At 49.3% G+C, this 23,235-nt stretch overlaps 1 protein-coding gene and 1 long non-coding RNA gene across 3 annotated transcripts in view; both read right to left on the reverse strand.

The window, feature by feature from the left end:
• Positions 1-9,061: 9,061 nt before the first annotated feature.
• Positions 9,062-9,887, reverse strand: LOC116881069. Its single transcript, XR_004385344.1, has 3 exons — positions 9,845-9,887; positions 9,289-9,353; positions 9,062-9,094 (listed from the first exon to the last, which is right to left on the reverse strand). It is a non-coding gene; the product is annotated as an uncharacterized LOC116881069 (long non-coding RNA).
• A 5,672-nt stretch (positions 9,888-15,559) lies between these two features.
• The window catches only part of HK2 (hexokinase 2), a 58,840-nt gene continuing 51,164 nt past the window's right edge, over positions 15,560-23,235 (reverse strand). For both annotated transcript variants that reach the window (XM_032880705.1, XM_032880704.1), the window contains 6 exons: positions 21,929-22,024; positions 21,382-21,481; positions 21,116-21,299; positions 20,658-20,813; positions 19,224-19,457; positions 15,560-17,267 (listed from right to left, as the gene is read on the reverse strand). In XM_032880705.1, the coding sequence (XP_032736596.1) occupies positions 17,123-17,267; positions 19,224-19,457; positions 20,658-20,813; positions 21,116-21,299; positions 21,382-21,481; positions 21,929-22,024 (915 nt within the window). In that variant the 3' untranslated portion in view covers positions 15,560-17,122. The remainder of the gene's footprint in view (positions 17,268-19,223; positions 19,458-20,657; positions 20,814-21,115; positions 21,300-21,381; positions 21,482-21,928; positions 22,025-23,235) is intronic.

Consider the following 23,235-nt stretch of genomic DNA (forward strand, 5'->3'; position numbering starts at 1 on the left):
GCAGCCTGGTGGATTTCGAGAGCGGGCGTTTACATGGAGACAGAAAAGTTGAGGGACCATCACAGGGTTCCAGTGATCACCTGTGGTGTGTCTAGGATGGGCAAGCGGACTGATGCATTCAAAGGAAAGGAGAGACTAGAGTCTGCAGGTCTTACAGGCAACACTAGTTGGGGTGGAAGTAGAAGTGTGATTGAGCCACAAGTGATTTTATTATTTACTGATAATAAAAACGAGCCAGCTCTCAAGCTGGGGCGGCATGGGGACTTCACAGGTGGAGCTCATGGCATGGCTGGGCTGGGGCCTTGGAAAGCAGAGCTTAGCAGAGTCTGGGCAAGGTGCTGGAGTCAGGATGGCAATGGGAAAATGTGGGGACAATGGAGGCAGTGGAGGTCCCAGCCCTCTGCAAGTTTTCCAGGATGAAACTGAAGAGGGGGCTGCCTGAGCCCCAACAGGTTTCCAGCACCAAGATTGATGGACCAAAAAAAAAAAAAAAGAGGAAGACCAATACAGGAATGGGACACCAGAAAAAAAAGCCAGGTGGGCTGCCTGGGAAGACAGTGAGAAGGCTGGCATCTCCATTCCCGCCACTCCTGTCCTGGGCATCTAGTTGGCGCGCGCGCGCACACAAACACACACACACACCCCCCAGCACTTTGGTCTCCCTTGACAACCTGAGGCTCCTGAAAGGCAGATGCTTTCTCTCTTTCACCTGCTTATCCCCAAGGCAAGGGCAGGTACTTGGCATATGGCAGGTGCTAAATGAATGTAGTCTTGTTGGCTGGGCGCTAGATGGTTGGGCAGTTGGCCACACAGCTCAGCAGCCAGAGGGAAGCCATGTTGCAGAGTGGAAAGCCTGCACATCCTGGCCCCAGAAGGCCTGGGTTCCATCCCTATCTCTGCTACTCGTTAAATGAGCAATCTTGGCAGAGTTCTTTAACCTCGGCACCTGAGTTTCCTCGCTATAAAATGTCAATTTTATTTTTTCTTATCTTATAATGTGCCTTTGAATTAATATATGTAAAGCACTTAGAACAGTGCTTGACACCTAGTAAGTGTGCTGGACAAGTCATGCACTTGCTTTTATCACCATTATGACCGATAACTAACATTTTGTGTGTATGCATGTCGCAGCTGGCAGCCAGCCGCCAGCAGAGATGGGATTCCTTCGCCTGCCCGCACTAGAGACTTAAACATCACTCAAGAGGCACCGGAAGGCGGCAGCCCTCCTCACCCCTCCCTAGTTAACGTTTCTAAAATATCTACGAGGTCCAACTGCGTACGCAGACAACGCACCCCTGACTCAGAAAAAGAAGTGGTGCATCCACGCGGCCAAGGGCACCTGGCCTGGCGCGGCGCGACTACCCCGCCCCCCAACCCCGCCCCAAGCGTCACCACCTCTGGGCGGCGGGCGCCACCTGGAGGCCACCTCATGATCTGCGGGGAACCCGCGGGCACTTGAGAACGTAGGGGAATCCTTTCATTCTATTTTATCCTTTATTGAGCCACTCCTGTGTGTTATGCTGTGGTGACACGGGTAGAAATAAAGCTAACGTCTGGTCTTCAATGACATTTATGGATTGATGGAGACGACAGATCCTTGATAAATAATTCAATGTGGAAAGCTAGGGCTGGGAAAGAAATGGATACAAAGGAGGAAATAACCAGAGGGCCTGGGTGGCTCAGTCCGTGAAGCGGAACTCTTGATTTCCACTCAGGTTTGATTTCAGAGGCCTGGGATCAAGTACCAAGGTAGGGCTCCACACTGGAGGTGGAGTCTGCTTAAGATTTTCTCTCTCCCCCCCCCTTCCCTGCTCAGGGGCTGTCGATGTCCCTCCCCAACCCCCCCCCCCCCCAAAAAAGGAGGGAGTAACCAACCACCCAAGATGTTTATTGGTGCCAGGTGCCTTTAAAGGCACTAAAAATAAAGAAAGGAACAAAACAGCTCCTACTCTTGAGGAGTTCATCACAGGTAGGACAGCCAGGCAAACTTAGAGGGAGGGGACAGAATTAAGAATGAGCCAGCCCGGGATCAGAGGTGTCCAGAGGGAGGTCAGGGACATCCTCTAGGAAAACCTGTTACTTAAGTTGAATTTTAAAGAACCAGCAGGATTTCTCCAGGTTGGCAGGTGGGGGCGGGGTATCTTTTGTGAAATAATGGAAGAAAAAAAAGACATAGGCTGGAGAGTGGCAAGTTCTGCGTCTGAAATAAAAGGAATATGGAAGCTGGGACACCGGGCTGGAGAAGGAGTTGGAGTCAGATGGTGAAGGACTCCGTTTGACGAGTGAAGAAATCTAGAGCAGATCTGGAGGACAGCAGGGAGTCTCCCAGCATCCACAACAGAGACCTGCGCTTGCCCCAAGATGCAGAAGTAAGGGCAGGTGAGAACACTAGCAGCTCAAACTTTTAGGTGTCAGAGACAAGCTGAGCCCTTGGCACCCTCTACATGAGCCTGTGGGCTCAGTACTAACTTCCAATTTAACCAACGGAAAAAACGTGCAGCCATTGAGCGCCGGCTACACTGAAGCTGGGTTCAAACTCCTGGGCCAGCTGCAGACCTGGGCAACTCCGTGGACAGCAGGGCCAGCCATGCCAGTGGGGCGAGGGCCAGAGCCAAGACCCGCTTCATGGGGGCCATCAGCAGTACAAAATGATTTGCAAGATGGAGAAGAGGAAAGCGCTATGAACCCGATTGTTAGGAAAAGTTCACTTTTGAGATGATCAATTGTCAGACCTGAAAAAACCCTTATGGCTCATCCAGAACAACCCTGTTCTGCCGCCAGTTTGGGCCCAGATTCAAGCCCCACGAGTCCATACCAGATCTCTGCCTCCTACCCCCCAGTCGCGCCCCTCAGAAAGCACAAGCCCTGCAGGTTCCCAAGTGCAGGCCTCTGCTGGATCTCAGCCTTGTGTCTACTTCATCCAATGGCCCCTCTCAACTACATGAACACTTTTTTTTGAGAGAGAGAGAGCGAGCGAGCAAGCATCTGCATGTGAGGGGGGGCACTCAGTGTGGAGCCAGTTGGGGGCTCAGTCCCACCATCTTGAGCTCATGACCTGAGCCAAAATCAAGAATTTGTTGCTTAACTGACTGAGCCACCCAGGTGCCCCAAACAATTTTTTTTTTTAATCTTTCTTTCTACTGAAGGAAACATGCATGTGTTCCCAAAACATGCAGAGGTACTTTAATGTCTTCCATCTAATGTTCTTTTAATTTTAAAAATCCCATTGACCCCAGATCTCTCCCACAGCCACCATTCTATTACATCAATCCTCTTCAAAGGAGTTAATTATCCTCCGACTACACTTTCTCTCAAGTCTTTCTTGAACTCACTTCAATCAGTTTCATTCCTGTAACGTCCCCCAAATTGCTCTCGCAGAGGTCACTAATCTCTCCACAGTGCACACTCAAGTCAGTGGAGAGTTCTCATCTTGGCGAACTGTCAGCAGCATTCAACACTGCTCTATGTCTTTACTCGGTGCCTTCAAACTGTCTACGCTTTTCTCCACCTGCACCCACTTCCTAGGGATCTGACCTGGCCTCCCGCTTATAACCCCCAAGTGTGTATTTCCAGCCTGACTTCTTCATGGAAATCAGACCCACGTTTCCAGCTGCTGACTTAACATCTGCACTTGGATGCCTGATACCTGATACGAATCTCAAACTTAGTGTGTCCAAAAACAAGCTCCGAATCCTTCCCCCCAAATCCATTCCTCCCACACTCCCTCCCGTCTGAAGAAATGAAAAGCCCAATATTCCAGTTGCTCAGAACAAACCCTTCCCTCCTGTGATCTGAATCGTCAGGATAAATTAGGTTGTGCTGCAGTGGCACAGAAGCCCCAAATCTCAGAGGCATCACACACAGATGTTTATTTTGTTGTTCGTGTCCAGTCTGAGCTGGTAGGAGCTCTACGCATCATGATCACTTAGGGACCTGACCAAATAGCTCCACGTGATCTGAGGCAGGAGAAGGCATGTTGCAAGGTCTTGTTCTCACACTTACATGCCACACACATTCCTCTGCTCATATTCTGTTATCCAAAGCAAGTATGGCCACCCCTAACTTAAAGGAGGGTGGAAAATGCAAACCTACTATGTGCCCCCCAAAAAGAAAGAAAACAACTGAAATCTCATGCACAGCTCCCACCATCTTCAACCCCTCTCTTTCCCCGCCCCATCTTTCACTTGGGTCTTTGCCATAGCTTCTTTACTGGACTTTCTGCTTCTGCCCTTGGCCCCCTTGGCTGATTCTCCACATAGCACCTTAGTGATTTTTTTTAACTGTGTCACCTCTCTTTTCAGACCCTTCCAATGTTTCCCATCTGAGGGAGGTAACAGAGTCCTTACCATGAGTCACGAGGCTATGTAAGCTGCCCGCCCTGTTCCCACTTCTCAAACCTAATCTCCTACAGCCTCCTCCTTTGATCCCTCTTCGGCCCCATTGGGCCCGGGGGCTTCTGGGATACCGACCAAGCTCATCCTTAAGACCTTCACACCTGCTTGTTCCTTGCACCTAAAATGCTCTCACCAGGTAACCGTGTGTCTTCTTCCTTCAGATCTCTGCTCAAATGTCTCCTATTCATAGAGGCCTTCCCAGATCACCCTTAAAATCACAACCACACACACAAACACACACACCAGCAACACTCCCCATGCCCCACCCCAACGCTGCTTTATTTCTCTTCAAAGAACTTGTCACTGCCTGGCATGCTATGTATTTGGTTTAATCTGCTTAATTAACATCTGTCTCCCCAACTAGAATATATGTTTTATGCAAGCAACAATTCTGTTTTATCACTGCTGCGTCTCTAGTGCCTGCAACATAAAACGTGTTGAACTTGAGGACGCGAGGCCCAAAGCTGGTTACCGCAGAGCTTGAAATAAACAATCACTCTCCAGACCTATCCACAGCTCTTCCCAATATACAACGAAGCATCTTGAAAAGCCACATTTGGACCCAAATTGCCCGGGGAAATGAAGAGCTGCTCGTTTACCTGAATCAGAAGCCAGACCAGGGCGTAGGAATCTCACTGCGCATGGAGAGCCCCTCCCCGTGGGAAGTGGGTGTGAGCGGAGGCTGGGGGAGGCCATTCTGCTCCACCATGTGTGGTGAGCCTTTTGTTTAGGGAGCCACGTGCGGACACCCAGGAAGGCAGACTCAACCAGCGGTGATAGAACATTCATGATTGGCTCCTAAGGGTCTACCAGACCTATTATTATTCACATAATGGAAATAAAAGGAGACTTAATACAAGAACCCATTAGGGCCAGAGTTCTTCCAGTGTCCTCATCCCTAGCACCTGCTCTGGTCCCAGCTCCAACCCCAGCCTTCCCTCTGGCCTCCTCCTTAGCCCCAGAAGCAGCATGTGGACCTCCTGCACCAGCACAGCCCGGCTCTCCTGGCTCCTTCTGCAGCACGGGGTCTGGCCAGGTCTCATCCCGGTGTCCTCCACCGCAGACAATGACAAGGAGCCACATTGTAGGGTCACAGCCAGATTCATCTGGCTGCTGCTGGGAACCGTGCACACATGCTCGTGTCGGACTCAGAAGTAAGTGCTTTGCAGTGCCACCCAGTTCATGCAAGGAGAGGACTTGGCTAAGAATGCGTACATGCTACCCAAGAACATATCCCCAGATGCACCCAACCTGGGCTGATGCAGCGCCTCACAGAATGCTCTGCACTGATCCGTGAGCCCTATGCTCCGTGAGGGGGTATGGGGGGGGACGGTGGGAGGGCTGGTAGGGCAGGGAGCCGCATCCTCATGCCCTCACTGTGGATTCAGCTCCAGAATGGCCCGGTGAGCATCAAGGCTACATCAGCACTTTCGCGGAGCCCCTGGGAAGGCCACGGGCTGATACTCAGGCTTTGGACTGTGGAATGTGTGTGTCCTAACACCCAGTGCATCCTAGTCAGCCTGCTCAGGGGTGACCCAGAGCATCCCGCTGGTAATCGCCCCTCTCCCCCCATCATTACTGATTCCCTCTCTCTCCTGCATGATTCCCATCAGAACAGAAACGTGCCAAAATTCCTCCTGCCTTGAAAACTCAACTGTCCACTGCTCCCTTGCAAAACTCTTCTAAAGATTCAAGCATGTTCACTGCCTCTGGTGCCCTCTGCCTTCTGGAATCCTCCCTATCCTCCCCACCCTCCCCCCAGCTGCTCTGGTCCAGGTCAGGGATGGCCTCCCTAGGCCAAATGCCATGATCAGCAGCCACACCTGCTTTTCTGCCTCAGCATCCAGATCGCTCGGTTTTAGAAATCCTCAAGATTTAGTTGGTAACATCTTTTTTTTTTTTTTAAGATTTTATTTATTTATTTGACAGACAGAGATCACAAGCAGGCAGAGAGGCAGGCAGAGAGAGAGAAGGGGAAGCAGGCTGCCTGCCAAGCAGAGCCCGATGCGGGGGCTCGATCCCAGGACCCTGAGATCATGACCTGGGCCGAAGGCAGAGGCTTTAACCCACTGAGCCACCCAGGTGCCCCTGTAACATCTCTTTTCCCTTATTTATATTCACATTTAAGGTGATCTTACCTAGTTCTGTGATTTTAATACACATATAAATTTAGGACTCCTTGATTTTTGTTTCCAACCTTAACACTCTGCTGAACTTCGGGCTCCCATACACAACGCTTCCGCATGCCTTCCTACCTCCCCCCTCCCACTCACCCCTCGCGCACTCCACTGGTCACACCGGCCCCTCTGTGGTTCCTCCGTAGCCCTTCCTCCACAGAGGCACGTGGCTCCCTTCTATTTGAAGCACTTTTTTTTCTTCTCTATGTAGAATAGCCACACTGCCCCCACACCATCATTCCATCTCCCCTAACCCTGCTGTATTTTTCTTCACAGCACTAACCACGTGTGACATCATAGATGTTAGGTGCTCGCTCTCTTGCTACAAAGATGGAAGGTAGGAGTCGATTTATTTTGTCCACCGTTGTCTCCTCAGCATCAAAACAATGGTCCTCATCATCGTTCAACCAGTATTGGATGAATCAGTGAATTAAGGCAAGGGAGAGGAGGGAACATCAGTGGGGGCAAGGTTGAGCCTCTGAGGTAACTGGCTGGTTGTGGAGTTCCAGGGGTCTAGGAGAAGGGTTGAGAGGTGGAAGGAATGAAGGGTTAGACCAGAGAAAGAACCCGCAAACCTGCTGGAGCTGCAGGAGAGGGAAAGCCTCCAAGGAGAGAACACTAGCAAGAGCTGTGACGGATGAAATCTGGGACATTCCGTGAGGGACACTTTCCCACTTACCCTAAGCAGAGAAGATGCTGGAGCTAATAGGTAGAAAATCTGGCCTGTCTGTGGTGGTCTCTGCCCAGCCGCAGTGAGCTTGTGCAGGGAAGGGCCTGGGGGCCTCTCCTTTAGCCTTTGGTAGCAGGGGTGTCATCCCTGATCTCACTCTGCCTGGTGAGGTGTTGCTAGTGAGAAAGAACACACAGCTCTTGACTGTCCCAGACTCTCTAATTAAAGCATCCCTTCCTGGTCTTCCACAAAGTATCCCTCATTCGACCTCCAGACAAGTCACGATTCAGCCCTGAGCCCTAAAGCAAGAAAATTTATCCCAGAGAACTGGAAGAAACGGTATTAGAAAGACAAAAGAAACAGTGTGAGCCAGAGAAAAATAAGCACTCCTCTGTTTCCATAAACACAAGAGAGCAAGAGAACCCAGAAAACTCTGTGTTAGCAACAGGTCAAACAGAGCTGACTTGGCCCTTGGAAGCAACACAGTGAGAGGCCCAGGGCCACGCGGATGCGAATTTCTCCAAGTGCATTTCTCCACAGCCAGCCTGCTCTCTGCTCCCACCACAGCCTTCAGGTGGGAAATTTAAAGTATTGACTTACAAGAAACTTAACTGACTTTTGATTTATTAAAGTGTTGATTTACAGTAAAGAACTGACTCTCAGACTGTCCAGGGTTGACCACTTGCCTTGGGAAGTCTGACTGTTTCTTTAAGACAACCATCTCTCTTCTGAGGCTACCTCTGCAGGGTGAGGATCTGCGGGATGGGGACCCAGGGGTACTGGGGTAATGGTGGAGCAAGGTGGAGATGGACAGAGCCCTGAATGCTCACACCAGACAAAGCCCTCTGCCAATCCTCCCTACAGCTCACTCATCCCTGCCTTCCTGACCATTCTCTGGAATGTTCAAGCCTTCTTAGCAATCTCTCCCTCCTCTTCCCTTTTCCTTCCCCTCCTCCTTTGAAATTATCGATAAGGAAACAAAGAAAGCACGCACTATTTTCAAATAATCTGCTTGTCGGGGGCCGGGGGGGGATCTAAATGAAAAATACCCATCCAGTGTCTGAGGCTGGAGCAGCCTCCAGTCTTTAAGGTGAATCGCAGACCCAGAGCGGGGTTTGGGGGCCAGGAGAACGAGGACCCAAACGCTGGGGAGGCCCTTGGGCCTTTGGGGGTGAAGGGTGTCGCCGTTCCCATACGTGACCACACGAGAGCGCCTCTGAGTCGGAGCTGCTGACAGCGCAGGGCTGGGCATTTGCCCAATGGGATGTAGGTGCTGCTTCCAGGGGCGCCAAAGCAGGGTCTGGACCAGCATCTGCTGCTGAGTGAGATGGGTACTTGCTCAGGGGCCCCGGCAGGATAGCAGGCACCAGTGCTTCTCCAACAGGTCACCTGAGCTTGGAAAGCTGGGGTCCCCTGTGTGCCCAGAACCGAAGGCCCTTTCTCAGGTGCTTGTGGGACTGTGTTGTCCCCAGGGACTGGGTAGGGGAAGGGCACCCCAATAATACCCGATATTGGCCATTTCATCCTCTCGGTGAGGGAGAGTTCAGAGCTAACTTCAGTGCTGTACCATTTCTTGCATTTGAGCATGGGGAAGCAAATTCATACTTGCTTCACGTATAATGTATATAAACTGGATAATACACATGCGCACACACGCCTCCCCACCCTCACCCCCACCCCTGCACTTCCACTCTCTGGAACATGGGAAAATGGACTGGGGGCAGCACCTGGGGCTTTGAGATGTATAGAAACTGGCCCAAGAGAGGGTCACTTGATTTTGCTGAAAGAAGGAGAAGATGGTTCTGTGGGACACCAAGGTGAGGAATCCCAAGGTGAGGGCATTCCGGGCATGGCTGAGTAGAACAGGAAAATAGCAGCTCAGATGACTACGAGTACATCTTCCCCAGTCCCCAGCGTCGGCAGACGGCCGCGGACCGTTCTGGCATTTCCTACTGTTTATTAAAAAGGAAAACATTTAATAAAACAGAGAGCACACATTTGTCCCTCAGCAGGCCCGAAGCCCTGGGCCTGCCAAGGGTATGGATACCTGTTTATTTCAGCATTCCAAGCAGCGTCCTTCATGTCTGCTCTCCCTGGAAATGGGCTCGCAGCCTGGAAAACAGAGAACATGACACAGAAAGCAATATGTTTATCACTAAGTAGAAGAAGGGGAAAGGCCACATCATCCCCTGATACTGCAGTAAGGAAGGCCTCATCCCCCACATGTGGGTGGGAGCATGCTTGCCCTGGAGGGCCCGGGTTTGTGAGGCTTCCAGCCACTCTGGCATCGGAGCCTGGCCCGTGGTGCCAGGGTTGTCAGCTAACCACGCCAACAGCAGATGGAGCTTACAAATAACAGCACATAAACGTTCGAGCTGGGCAGGAGCTTAAATCCCTTCATTTCACAGAGCAAGATGGCGGGCCAGGAAGGAGGAGTGAGTCATCCACCTGATCTGCAGTGGCAAATGTCACCTTCTGGCCAGAGCAGTGCCCTTATCCGCTGGGGAGGGGAGGGGTGTGTGTTAGACCTCTGACACCAATTTCAAGAACATTTGGAAACACAAACGAAAGCAACTGTTGTCCAAGAAGAAAATAAAGGTCACCTGGGCTTCCATTGTCAATAGGTCAGAAAAGCTGTAGAATATGTCCACTCTGGCTCAGTGTTTATCTTTTCATCTCTCTCTGTCCAGTTCTCTGTGTCCAACACCAGAGAAGACAAGACTTTTCAGACACATATAGAAGGGTTACAGCACTGCCCATGTAGTATGCCACAAAGGACGACTTAATAATTCTGAAGATTCATTATCAAACAGACCATATTCTCAGACCATCATCCCCAAAAAATCAGAAAAGAGTAACAGAGTGATACTGTCAAAAACATACTACTGGAAACTAATATTGAATTTTAAAAAGAGAAAAAAAAGAAAACTTTTGCCAAATTACTAATTACTTAGAATTCCAATGCAGTGTTTCAAAATGTGCAGGACTTAACATAGTAGATAGAGGGAAACATAATTTCAAAGACAAGCCAAACAACTCACTGAAAAAGTTGGAACAGGAGCAGCAAAGCAAGGTCAAGAAACAAGAAAGAAGGAAGAAACATACAAGGGCAAACATTAATGAAGCGGAGAAGAAAAAGAACAAAAATTAACAGAACTTATAAGCTAATTCTTTAAAAAAGATTAATGAAATAAAATTCTGCCAAGACTGATCAAGAAAAGGGATGAGAAAGAGAAATGATACATTGAAATATACAAATATACAATGAAGGGGGAGGACCAAGCACAGACACAACACAGTATGTAAGGACCCATTTGAAGTAGTCCTGCTAAAATAGCAAATGGGCAAGGTGCTGGGAGTCTCAGTCAGTTGAGAGCCTGACTCTTGATTTTGGCTCAGGTCATGATCCCAGGGTCATGAAATAGAGCCCCTCACTGGGCTCTGCATTCAGCAAGGAATCTACTTGAGAATCTCTTTCTCTCTCTCCCTCTACCCTTTCCCCCACTCAAGCTCTCTAATTAAATAACATCTTTTTTTAAAATATCAAATGTATATCTGATCAAGAGTGGAGACTACACAGAGGTACCTGGATAGCTCAGTTGGTTAACTGTTAACCAGTTAACAGTTAACTGTTAACCAGTTAGCTGGTTAACTCAGTGCCTGCCTTCGGCTCAGGTGATGATCCCCAGGGTCCTAGGGTCGAGCTCCGTCCGCATGGGGCTCCCTGTTCGGTGGGGAGTCTGTTCCTCCCTCTCCATTTGCTGGCCACTCTGCCTACTTGTGCTCTTTCTCTATCAAATAAGTAAATAAAAATCTTAAAAGAAAAAAAAAAACCCTACAGAATAAAGCCTACCATAATTAATAATGTTTCTCTACACCAGTTGTTCTCAACTAGGACTGATTATACCTCCCAGGTAAGGTTGATAAATTTAACAAAATTTAAAAGGACCATCCATTAAATCTGAATTTCAGATACGCACTAAATAATATGTGGTCAAACATGTCCCACGGAATATTGGGAATAAAATACTAGGTCAGTATTTTATGGGACAACCCCACCCCCGGAGTACATTTGGCAATGTCCGAAGCCATTTTGTCACAACTGGGTTAGGGGATGCTACTGGTGTCTGATGGTGTATAGGCCAGGGATGCTGCGAACATCCCACAGGGCACAGGACAGCCCTCACAACGAAAGATCAGTCAGCCCTAAATGTCAGTCGCATTGAGGCTGAAACACTCTGGGAAAACCAACCAGAAAATATAATAAAAATCAAGGACCCTGCACAGCAAGTATAAACTGTCTGGGGATTAATTTAACAAAAGAATTCACAAAATCTCTATAGAGTAAACTTTGAAACTCTGAGAAAAGGCAGAAAAGATTACATGAATACACAGAGACGTTCTAAGCTCTTGTGAACATGCAAAATGTCATTCTACTCCGAAAATCGCTACAGTCATTGTAACTCTAATCAAACTTGAAGCTGATTTTTCTTCAGAGATTTGGCAGACTTTTTCTAAAATTTACACGGAGTAATAATGGGCCTTGACTCAGTCGAGTCTGAAAAAGAAAAGAGGAGAGACTTGCTTTGCTAGACACTAAGGCACCCTAGAAAGTCGTGGTGTTAGAAAGTCAGTTACTGGCTCAAGAACAAACAAGGGAGATCAGGACAGAAAAAAGCAGAGCCAGACCCTGGCAAACTTCGTATGTTTCTGAAACGCTGCTACAAAACAATGGGGAAGGACAGACTAACTCACCCGTCCACATTAAAAAACCAAACCCATCTTCTCTCTCTGCCTGCCTCTCTGCCTAGTTGTGATTTCTCTCTGTCAAATAAATCAAATATTAAAAAAAAAAAAAAAAGAAAGAAAGAAAAAAAAAAAAAAGAAAGGGGCGCCTGGGTGGCTCAGTGGGTTAGGGCCTCTGGCTTCGGCTCAGGTCATGATCCCAGGGTCCTGGGATCGAGCCCGGCATCAGGCTCTCTGCTCCACGGGGAGCCTGCTTCCTCCTCTCTCTCTGCCTGCCTCTGCCTAGTTGTGATTTCTGTCAAATAAATAAAATATTTAAAAAAAAAAAAAAACCCAAACAAAACTGGACCTTACCCATTATATGGGAGGTGCACATGCACAGGGTTTACATTATCCCTTTTAAGTGAAAAGTTAACACTATTAAAAAAAAAAAAAAAAAGGTAACACTATACCTAACAGTAACAAGACAATGTCAGTGGGCTAAGGATGAGAAAGGTCAAGCCATGTGAGTGGATTTGCTTACAACAAAAGAAAGGACTCCTAGTCAAGAAAGGATGCCCGTGGCACGAATAACAGACTAGGAGAAGCTAGTCATACCTAAGGCAACAACAGACTGAGTCCTACATCCAACAAGGGACTCTGGTCAATCAGCAAGGAAAAAGAACCCTGGTTACAAAGTCAGCAAAGAATGTCAACGGGCAGTGAACTGAAGACCTTAAAAGCTAAGAAACATCCAAAGAGATGCTCACGCTTCTTGTAGAGAAATGTAAATTGGACCAACTATGCAATCTCACTTTACGCCCAGCACATTAATAAAAACTAGGAAGCTGGATAATGCCCAGGGGTGCCAGAGATTCGCCGTTGGCGCCTGGGAGCAGCCTTTCAGAAGAGCCTGGCAACAGGGGTCAGATGAAGGAAATGAACGATCTGTGATCCCGCTCTCCCGCTCCGCGTACAGGCCCTGAGAGATCATCCAAAGATGATTAAGGGGACACGTGCAAAGACACTTGCCGCACGGATGTTTGTTCAGCCAGAGCGGGGCCGAGCCACAACGTCAGTGCATCACTGGGAGCGTGGGTGGGAACATGGCGCATGCGCACATGGGAGGTTGCGCTGTAATGGGAAGGAATGGGTTAAAAGAACGCACAGCCGCAGCTGTGGGTCTTTAAAAGCGTGATGCTTAACTTGAGGGAAAAAAAAAAAAAAGACTTTCAGTCAGTAACATTTGTAAAAAAAAAAAAAAAAAAAGCATGCCCACAAAGCAATATATGCTTCAGACACACAAATAAGTTGCACATCACATCAACGCAGTAACATGATTGCTGATCTTGAGTGGAGAAGGGTAAAGAGAAAGGAGGATAAAGGAGAATAAGATAAAAAAGCAAGAAGGATCCTTGCAAGGATTAAAAAATAAATGCGCTGAACTGAGGAGCGTAATTCAGCTCTTGCAGCTGGGGCCTAAAGAAAACAAAGTAACAGAAAAAAAGGCGCAACGGGCTTGACAGAAACTGGAAAAGCTATTTCCCAGCTCCAAGGAACTTGGGTACAGACCATCCAATTGCGTGAAGGAAATGGTTTTCCTAGTGGTGAGGGGATCCCCCTCAACCCCCGACTCAGGAGGCGGCTTTGGGAGCTGGGCAGAGCCCAAGAAAGGGGAACCGGTGAGCGCAGGGGTGCAACGCGGAGGGTCTCCCATGGCGGTGCCCGAATCCCAGAGGGGTGGGGGGTCAGCTGAGGGGGTGCTGCGGCCATTACCACAGATGGAGGCCTTATTCGAGCCCGCTGTCCAGCGAGGCAGAGGGGACATTCAGGGAAACATGATAATCCTCACAGGCTATATAATCTCTTAACAAAACCAGGATGATAATGTGTTGTATAACATACTTTCAGCATGAAACAGCATGCTGTCCACACTCCCAAATTAAATGTTCTTCTAGAACACTGTCATGGTTTTAAGGGTCCATGCAAGTTACTTACTGCTCGCAGCCTGGGCTCACCTTCTCTGCTCTGCTCAGTCTCCCTTTACAGCTGGTTCCCTGCCAGGTTTGGCCAAGAGAGACACTGCAGAAAACTAGATGGGAGGGTTATTTCTAACCACCCTTTTCCCCTGCTCTGTGGTTCCACCCTCTCCCCAGCTTTTGGCCTTTGGCCCAGCCACTGGGATAGAAAGGCTGATTTTTCGGTGTTACTCTCTGGCTTCTCAGCTCTTTCATCACCCGTATAACCAAGCCCCTGCACTAAAATCTGAAATAACGGGCATGGATTATCTTCCTGACTGGACTCTGACACAGGATAGGCAGTCCCCCTGGATGGGGTGCTCTTTTTTGTTATTATAAAGCATGTAATAGTCAATACCCTCAAAGATGATTCTTGATCTCCATCTGTTTCCTCTGTACAAATTTCTAGAAAATTACACAAAACATGCCTTTGATGCACGTTGCCTCTTTTCCCCCCATCTAAATGGTTGTACCAGCTTGCACCCCAACAGTGTAGGAGATACTTCCATAATCTCATTGTCAAATGGGGCCATGACCATGGGGGTCAGTAGGGTCTCATGTGGAAGGGATTGCCCAGGTTTGTATTATGTTTATTGGAGAGAGGGGAAAGGCAAGGAGAGGACAGAGGTACATGCTCTTCAGATGTTCTAAGTAGCGGCTTTCCATCCTGAATTTGAGTCACATACCTACAGAGACCAGCCAGAGCCCCGGAGGCCTCTGCTAATGGCTCAGCCAAACTCCTTCATGGTAGTCTCCTGTGCCTGCCACACTTCTTCCTGATGCATGAAAGCTAGGGGCTCAAAAATGGCCTAGGAAAGGTCATCTATCTTCCAGTTCCACTGGAACTGAGTTTCTGGGAAGAGAAGTATCTGGGGTCAGGACAAGTCTCTGCCACATGCCTATCAAGCAAGCCTCTTACCATTATCGAGACAGTCATCAATTGTTCAGACCACGCAGGGAGTACTAATGTGCCTGCACTCTTAAAAAAAAAAAAAAAAAAAAAAAAAAAAAATCCTCATGAACCACACGCTGGGTATTTTGAAAAATGTTAAAATTTATTAATAGTTAACATCACATAGTTAATTCAACTAGCTCTTTATTATACATGACAACACATTTACTAGACTGAGTGCTCAAAGATTTGAGATTCAACACATCCCAGCTGAAGACTGAGACTGTGTTTACACCAGGCAAAGCAGCATCAGCAAGGAACAGTCACCTAACTGTGGGAACACAGACGTTCAAAATGCATTTTCCATTTTGGAAACCAACAACATATTTTGAATAGCCACATGCACACACACACAGCTCTACCTTTAAAAAAAAAAAAAGGTGCAATTTCACAGACAGAGCCTAATTTTCAAGTTTAAAAGTTAAAATTCATCTCTACTTCTTGGGCGTTCTTTAGTGATACTCGGATCTAGACGTTCTTAGTACAAGTATGATAAATGTGCAAAGCCGGGTGCTACTCAGCCCTGTTTTTGCTTCCTTGTTGTGATCCTTGACGCCTACTCAATAGTGTTCTAGGGCCATTCCCTCTTTACTGTGTAGTTGCAGTGTGAGAGTGTCCGTATTTTATGGAGTAAGTGGCCTTCAGGTTCAGAATTAACTGCACCCCTGAAAGGTAGAGCGTGGAAGATCTCAGGCCACCCCACTCCCCTCACCCCCATCAACAGTTGGGAATAAATACTGTGTACAAAAACAGCTCAGCCTCCAGAAGCCCTCGGACAACGCTTCTTAGAAAAACATTTACAAAACACATCAGTTTTGCCGGGAGGGCACAAATCCACCTTTGAAAGTGTTGTCCCTGAGGTTTTCTGCGTTTGATTGTTTCATTGTTTGGTTTTGGTTTGCTATTAACAGGGAGACAGAATTTTTTAAGAAATGCTCTTGGTGGCCTCCTTTATCTTCTCAGAGAGCTTAAAAATACTGACTGCCCTAAGAATAAACAATTCTTAAGTGAGTCTGTTTGAAAGGATTCCTGTCTGCTTTGGTTAAGAGCCCGTGTTCTGGTGCCCCAGGAAGGTCTACAGAGAAGAGCCAGTTGCTGCGGTTTCTTCCATCCATAGACCCAGCTTCCCTCGCTGTGCCCTGTCTTCCACGGTTTCCGGACTGCAGGTAAAAAAGGAGCTGGGAAGGAGCTACTTGGCCATTCACTCACCCTGAAGGGGTTTCCCTTCTCTTCCCGCAGGCGAATGAGGTATTTCTAGTAACCTGTCAGTATCTTCACCTTCCATCCTCTAGTGACGCTCGTCTACTACAGAGGCCAAGTCTGGAAAGACTCTGTGTGTTTATGTACATAACACACTGACATATAAATACATTACATACAACCAATCATTACATACAGTGTCAAGGTAAAGGAACGGATGTACTTCATGAACTAAATAAATTTCAAACATAAATTAAAATGAAAGTAAGAGTTGTTTCCACTTCTGCAGGAAAAATTTTAAAAACAGACCAAAAAGTCTCCCCTGCCCCCAAAGGTCCATTGCTCATAGATGACTCGGGAACCCACGTGTGGCCTTGGTGTTGCTTTCTCGGATTCAGGATGCTGTAATTCCAGAGCTGAGCCTCTGCTGGAACCCACCAGGCACGTAAAGGAGGTTAAAGAGGGGGTGCCACGTGGCTATCCATGGATCCCCCATTGCTGGTCTTTTCCCACCCCTACCCCTTCTGCCTGTGGGAGAATCAGGCTCAAGTGAGTGGCAGTCCCTCCAGATCTCAGAGGAGAAACATCATCGGCCTCTGAGTGGGGATTGCTCTTCACCTAGAAATACCGTGCTCAGAGTCCATGGAGAAGCCACCGTATCTTCTCATTAGTGTCCCCATCCTGCAGGATTAAGCAGGGATGTGGAATTTGGCCAGGGGGAGGACTAAAGGTTAAAATCTGTCTTGAGTTTTCAAAGAACCAGTAGGTGACAAGTATGAACAAGTCCTTATTTCAAAACATATGGATCTCGGGAGGGCCAAGGCTTGGGCACTAAACTCAACAGTGAGTATCCAGAGAGACCACACCCAGTCCCCTCTCTGCCAAGGAAATGCCCAGGGGCCCATCTATGACACAGGAGGTGACATTTTATAATTTAAAGCAGGGAAGACGGGGAACCAGAGGAAGTCCCTTCCAATTCAGGGACTCTACCGCTGGCCAGCATCGCGGATGCGGCAGGCCACAGCAGTGATGAGCGCTGCCCCCTTCCCGCTGCCGTCCTCTGACTCCAGGAAGGACACGTCACATTTCGGAGCCAGGTCCTTTACCGTCTCATGCATCACTTGGGCAAAGCTGCAAACATGGGGAGGAAGACACAGGGGGAAAAAAGAACACCTCAGTCGTGATTAATTTATGTCCCCCAAGGTGAGATCCTAGGAAGTGATCCTGGAATTACTGAGGTGAGCAAAAGGATGACAACTATCATGTATTAAACACTCACTATGTATTGTGTGTATCAGAAAACCACGGCTTCGAGCGGCTGGCAACATGCCCCAAGTCTATGTCACAGCAGGCCAAGTGGGAGCAGAGAGCCACTGGAAGGCAACTGTCTGAGATTCTGGGGTTGTGTTCTTAAAATTCACCAGTGGAAGACAGGGTCAAGGGTCATGGGCACCACAGGTGTGCCCTGTGGAAGTACATAGCCTGTCCACGAACTCTGGAAGACCAAGCCCCATGCATGTAATACTTTATTTTCCAGGGGTATGGACTCACACAGACCCACATCTAATCCAAATGCCATTAAAGATGAAAGGAGCAGGCTCAGGGGCTTGCTGTTGGCACATTATGGTGATCATCGAGCTTTCAGTATGGGATCAGAGAAAGAGATAGTCACCATGTCCCCCAACACAGCAGGGTACCATACTGTTTGGTTTTCTTTCTATTTGAACCTGTCATGAGGAGAATTCCTGCCCTCTCTCCTTTTGGGACTGGCTTCTCCCACATAGCATGTAAGTTTTGAGATGCATCGGAAGTATGGGATTGCAGTTCGTAAATTTTCCAGGCTGTGGAGCGTATCTTTGAATGAGTATACTGCAGTTTTATTGTAAAGCTAATGGATATTGGTTATAGCGATGCCCTCGTCATCTATGGAACACACGTAGCATCAGGAGCTTGACTTCTGTCCCCCTCCCGACTCTCATCTGGGACCAAGATTCCCACTTACGAGGCACTGATCATCAAGAGAATGGGCTTGGAAAGGCAAGCTTCTCTCTGAGGCAACATTTCCATCAAGGACTCTCTCTGTCCTCACTCTTTCCCACCTACTGCCCAGACCAGGATAACAGCTCTATTCTTTTAACTTTGAGCAGGGAAGCAGGGGGAAGGGATTGGGGCAATTCCTGAATTCAGGATGATTTACTCAAAACATATGCAAATGAGAGAGGAAGGGACAGAACAACAGTTGATGAGAGAAGAAGAGAGATGGAGAGACAGGGAAAAGTGTAGAAAGAAAAGGGAATTCAGTGCTTCCACACTGGGGTTGGGGAGGTTTGAGCGACACACTTTCTATCAGAAGCCAGACAGTAGATACTCTCAGCCTTGTGGGTAACTACTCTGTCACCGTAGCATGAAAGCAGCCAGAGACAACACATATGTGAGTAGGCAGGGGCGAATTCCAATAAAACTTTATTTACAAAAAGCGTCATGGCTCTAGTCGGCAAGCTTCCATGCCAGACTACAGAAAATACCCCACTCTGGAGCTCCAGCATACCTTCCCAGAATGTTCTCAGGAGCACTGTTTGTAACGGACACAATCTAGAAATAACCCAATATCCATCAGCAGTACAATAAAACTATAGTATACTCATTCAAAGGTATGCTCCACAGCCTGGAAAATTCACAAACTGCGATCCCACACTTCCAGGTGGATGCATCTCAAAACTATACATTCTGTGTCGGAGAAGCCAGTCCCGAAAGGAGAGATGCCCAGGGGGATTCCCCTCACAACTGGTTCAAATTTAAGGAAAACCAAACAGTACGGTGCAAACACAGACACACAGGGAAAGGCAGCTAGGGACCGAGTCACCAGAGGACCTTCCCCCGGCAGGGGTCAGGGGTGTGATACCGAGTCCTACAAGCTGGGTGGTCAAACACAGGCCTACTGCTGGTTATTAACCTTTAAACTCAAGCGTCTATGCTATGAACACTCACTTGGAACACTAGGCGGTTTGCTGTAAAATGGCGGGGGTGGGTAAGGAAAGAGCTGGACAGAGAGAGAGATGGACGGGAGAGCGGAGGTCAGGTACTCACTGGGGATGCAGCTTGTACAGGGTCCCGTCCACACCCACGGTCACTTTGAGGGTGTCCAGCCCCCGGTTTTCTCGTATCTTGTCCACCACGGCGGCCATGCCTGCGCCACAGAGCTGGGCTGCCCGCCGTGCCACCACGATGCACACCTCCTTGACGATGATGCTGTCGTCACAGGTGCTCTCGAGCCCCAGGTGACGCAGGATGGCACGGACCTGCAGCAGCGCCAGGCAGTCACTGCGGGGGGACAGCGAGTGTTCAGTCACATACACGAGCGGCTGGCAGCCCACACGCCAGGGGTCTGGCCTGGCAGCAGCCCCTACCAGGTGCCTCCTGTTTTTGAACTCGGTCCAGAAACCAATGCTCATCCCACTGGATCCCCTGGGAACCCTCCCGGCTGTGACAGCAATGCCAAGACACAGCTCCTATTTCCACCTGGCCCACATGAGGCGCGGCACTGCTCATTACAGCTGGTACTCAAGAGAACAGTCTAGGGAAAGTCACCGTCTAGCGTTCCACTTGTTTAGCAAGAATAAAGGCAGTGTGGATGCCGGCAGTGGGCATTTTCAGCTGCAAAGCTCTTTCCTACCCACTTCCTCCACGTTGTTCCTGGGTCAAGAGGCACCCCTACCTCCTAGCACAGATCCTCGCTCCAGCTCTACTCCCCCTCCCAGGGGGGGTCTGATGGCGACTCGCGCACACTCTTCATGAAATAAGACATGAATCGAATTGTAAGAAGAATATACTTGTTATTCTATCAAGGGAATGGTCTTAGGAATCGGCCTCCTGCACACAAACGGACACGCAGACGTGAACATAGTTCTTCTCTTCACTGGTGCAGAAGCGCTATGGCCCCCAACCCGGCCGCTCGCCTGCCTCCTGCTTTCCCACGCACCAGAGAGTGATGCCCAGCAGTCCTTCATGAAGGGCTCCAAAAGGCCCTGTTCTAATTTGCAGGGGACCTTGCTGCCATTACTGGCCAAGAGGAGAGAGGCTGTGCTCTAACAAGCCACTGCACGGCCTGATTTCTGACCGCCTGGCATGCCAGCCCTCACTCGACCCTGCTTCTCCCATCACCGCAGCTGTGGTCAGAAGCGTCCTCCTGCCAGGCACGAATGCTTTAACAGGCCACATCCTCTGTGCGTTCCCAATTTATTGCCTGTGCACAGGTTATCTTCCCACCTTTGAGAGTTGGCCTAAAACCCAACAATATGACTTTGCAAGGACACCTGGCAACTCAGCAGGATTTTTCATGCTTAAAATGCCAACTATCCATAAGTTACTCAATAAACAGTACAGTATGACTGTCTCTGCAACCAAACTGACCTGTAATAGAAGCCATACCCTGGTCTTACTTGGGGTCTGGAAACCCTTCGGCTTGCTGTCCCATTAAAGGGAGGACAGAGGTCCCACCCAACCCTGGGCCCTAATTCTCACCTCTCAATCTGAGACAGGAACTTGGTCTCAAAGATCCCTCTTGTCTTGAGTCGTTCTGAGATGCGGCCACGGAAGAGGAGCCCACGCTTGGTGAAATCGATGAGGATGTTTCGGACGATCTCACCCAGGTACATGCCACTGATCATTTTCTCGAACCTGCAATGCCGGTAACGTTCACAGAGGTTATAGAGGAGAGGGAGACGCCCTGGGCATTAGCAAGGAGAGGGCATGCTGAATCCCTTGGGCGGGAAAGGACGTGCTGCTTGATTCGCTTGGGCAGGACAGCTGCTGTCTGCACACACTGACCCATGGCCTTTAGCAACTCTGACAACAGTGCCTGCCTGAGGCCCGTGGGGTTCCCTGGGATCGTTCCCATGTTCTGGGCTCATTACCTTCCAGTGCTTACTCCCAGCCCCTCACAGACATGTACCAGGACCCACACGCACTGGGGCACCCACCTCTGTCTGCCGGGGTTGAGGGAGAGCTCATCCACAGCCACATCAAATTCCGTGCGGAAGTCGTCGAGGCATCCGTTGTCCCCAAAAGCCCCCCACTCCATGTTGACACACATGCGGCCCTCTTCCCCCTCCACCAGCTCCACGTTCCGCATCTCCTCCATGTAGCAGGCGTTGCTGCCCGTGCCTGCCAATCACAACATGTTAGCCCCTCACCCGGCACCATCCTCCTTCCACGCAAGCCTATGGGTCCCGAGCCGGGTCCTTACCTACGATGAGGCCGACTTCGCAGTGAGGGTCTTCATAGCCACAGGTCATCATCGTCCCAACCGTGTCATTCACCACAGCAACCACGTCCAGGTCAAACTCCTGAGAGGGCAAATGAACCCCAACATTTTCCTTCAGACACTTGCAAGGGAAATTTGTGTGTATATAAAGTGTACTTTATACAGCATGGCTCATTCTCTCTTTTCATTCATGCCCCTAGGGGCTCAAGTGTCACCTCCTCAGGGACGTTCCCTGGTTGTGCTATTAAGAGTGCCCTTCTCCAGACCACTCACCCTGTCCTCACCCGACTTCCTTTCTTGTCCCAGTGCGACAACACCTGACATTAGCTCATGGGTTTGTTTATAGCTCAAGAGTTTGTTGTGGTCATTCCTGAGTCCCCAGTGCCAAGAGCAAGGCCTGACACACAGGGGACACTCAATCATCACTGAAGGATCACGTTCATTCTCCCCCTAACCCACACGCCTGCTCCCAGCATCTCCCCACTTTCTAAACAAGGTCATTCTGGGCCTCATCCCACGCCTGTCCCACCTCTCGCCGGTGGATGGCCTCCTTCAGCAGTGTGACCACGTCCTCACCCTCGCAGCCCGATGCCTTGAAGCCTTTAGTCCACTTGAGGAGGATGCTCTGAAAAAAGAAAAGAAAAGAAAAAGGAAATCACACAGGACCATAGAGGAGGATATCAGAGGGTATGTGTGCCTTCCCTGCAGCCTGGCTGTGTCCCCGGTTCCCAACCTCACCACCAAGTAGTACGTTCCCCCCTTCAGTGACCAACGGTCTCTCCCACACGCAACAGCGCACCTGCCAGGCATGCATTCCATCATTTACTCCTCACAGCAAAGTGGTGAAATGTCATCATAAGGCCCCTTTTCTAGGCAACTACAGCTCTGGGGTAAGCTGCCCAAGGCCCGAAGCCAAGGGTAAGGCCCAGGCACCCCAATTCCATGGGCCCCCAAGCACCACACCACTGCTCCAGCCATGGAGCCAAGCTCTGTACCCATTTCTTTCACTGGAAAAGCAGTTTGCTCTGTCATTGTCCTATATTTACATCAGAAGTCTCTTAATTGTCAAACTCTCCCGGCATGAATGACCCTAGCTGAGTGACAGCCAGGCTTCACACCACCCCAGGGACAGACGTGCTCTCCTCTCCTCACAGACCACTGTAAGCCACTCGTCTTTAATATGGCTGTCCGCTGTGTCACAGGGACCTCTGGGAACAGATGGATACGCGGTGGTTTTACATGTGGGAGAACAGATTTGTGTATTGTCCCCTGGTCCCTCTCTACTGCTGCAGCCCATCAGGAAACAGGCACTCAGGGCTCTTGGGGCCCTTCCTGCAAGGCCAGAATCCATAAACGGGCTGGATGCTCACTATCCACCCACATCTGGGCCAGGCCTTGCCTGGCCTCACCACCACCTTGGCATTTTACAGCCCAGGCGAGTTTGGAACCACAAGTCAGCCTGGCTGTGTCACACTGTGCTCAGATCCCAGGACTTTTGGAAAAACAAGCTAACATCCCAGCCATGTCCGGTTTTGCATACCTACACCCTAATAACGGTGTGCTCATCTCCACCTGACTGTCTTGCCCACAGATTAGCTCCGTGTCCCTAATGAAATTTTGTATTTGGCACTTTCAAGTTTACAGAATGATCAAATGACATTATGTCAGGTGGTCCTTTATAGTAACACACGCAGAGGCCTCTGCCGTGGGGAGACACGCCCCAGGCCACCAGGTGGTTGAGGCAGCTTGAGGTCTCTGGGCCGTGGCACCTGCTGATTTCCCACTCAACAGGGTATCTTAGCAGAGCAGAACCCAGCTTACAGACAGATGGAATGA

The sequence above is a fragment of the Lontra canadensis genome, unplaced genomic scaffold (genome assembly GCF_010015895.1).
Source record: "Lontra canadensis isolate GAN:19392208 unplaced genomic scaffold, GSC_riverotter_1.0 scaffold71, whole genome shotgun sequence".
In the NCBI taxonomy this organism is placed as follows: domain Eukaryota; kingdom Metazoa; phylum Chordata; class Mammalia; order Carnivora; family Mustelidae; genus Lontra; species Lontra canadensis.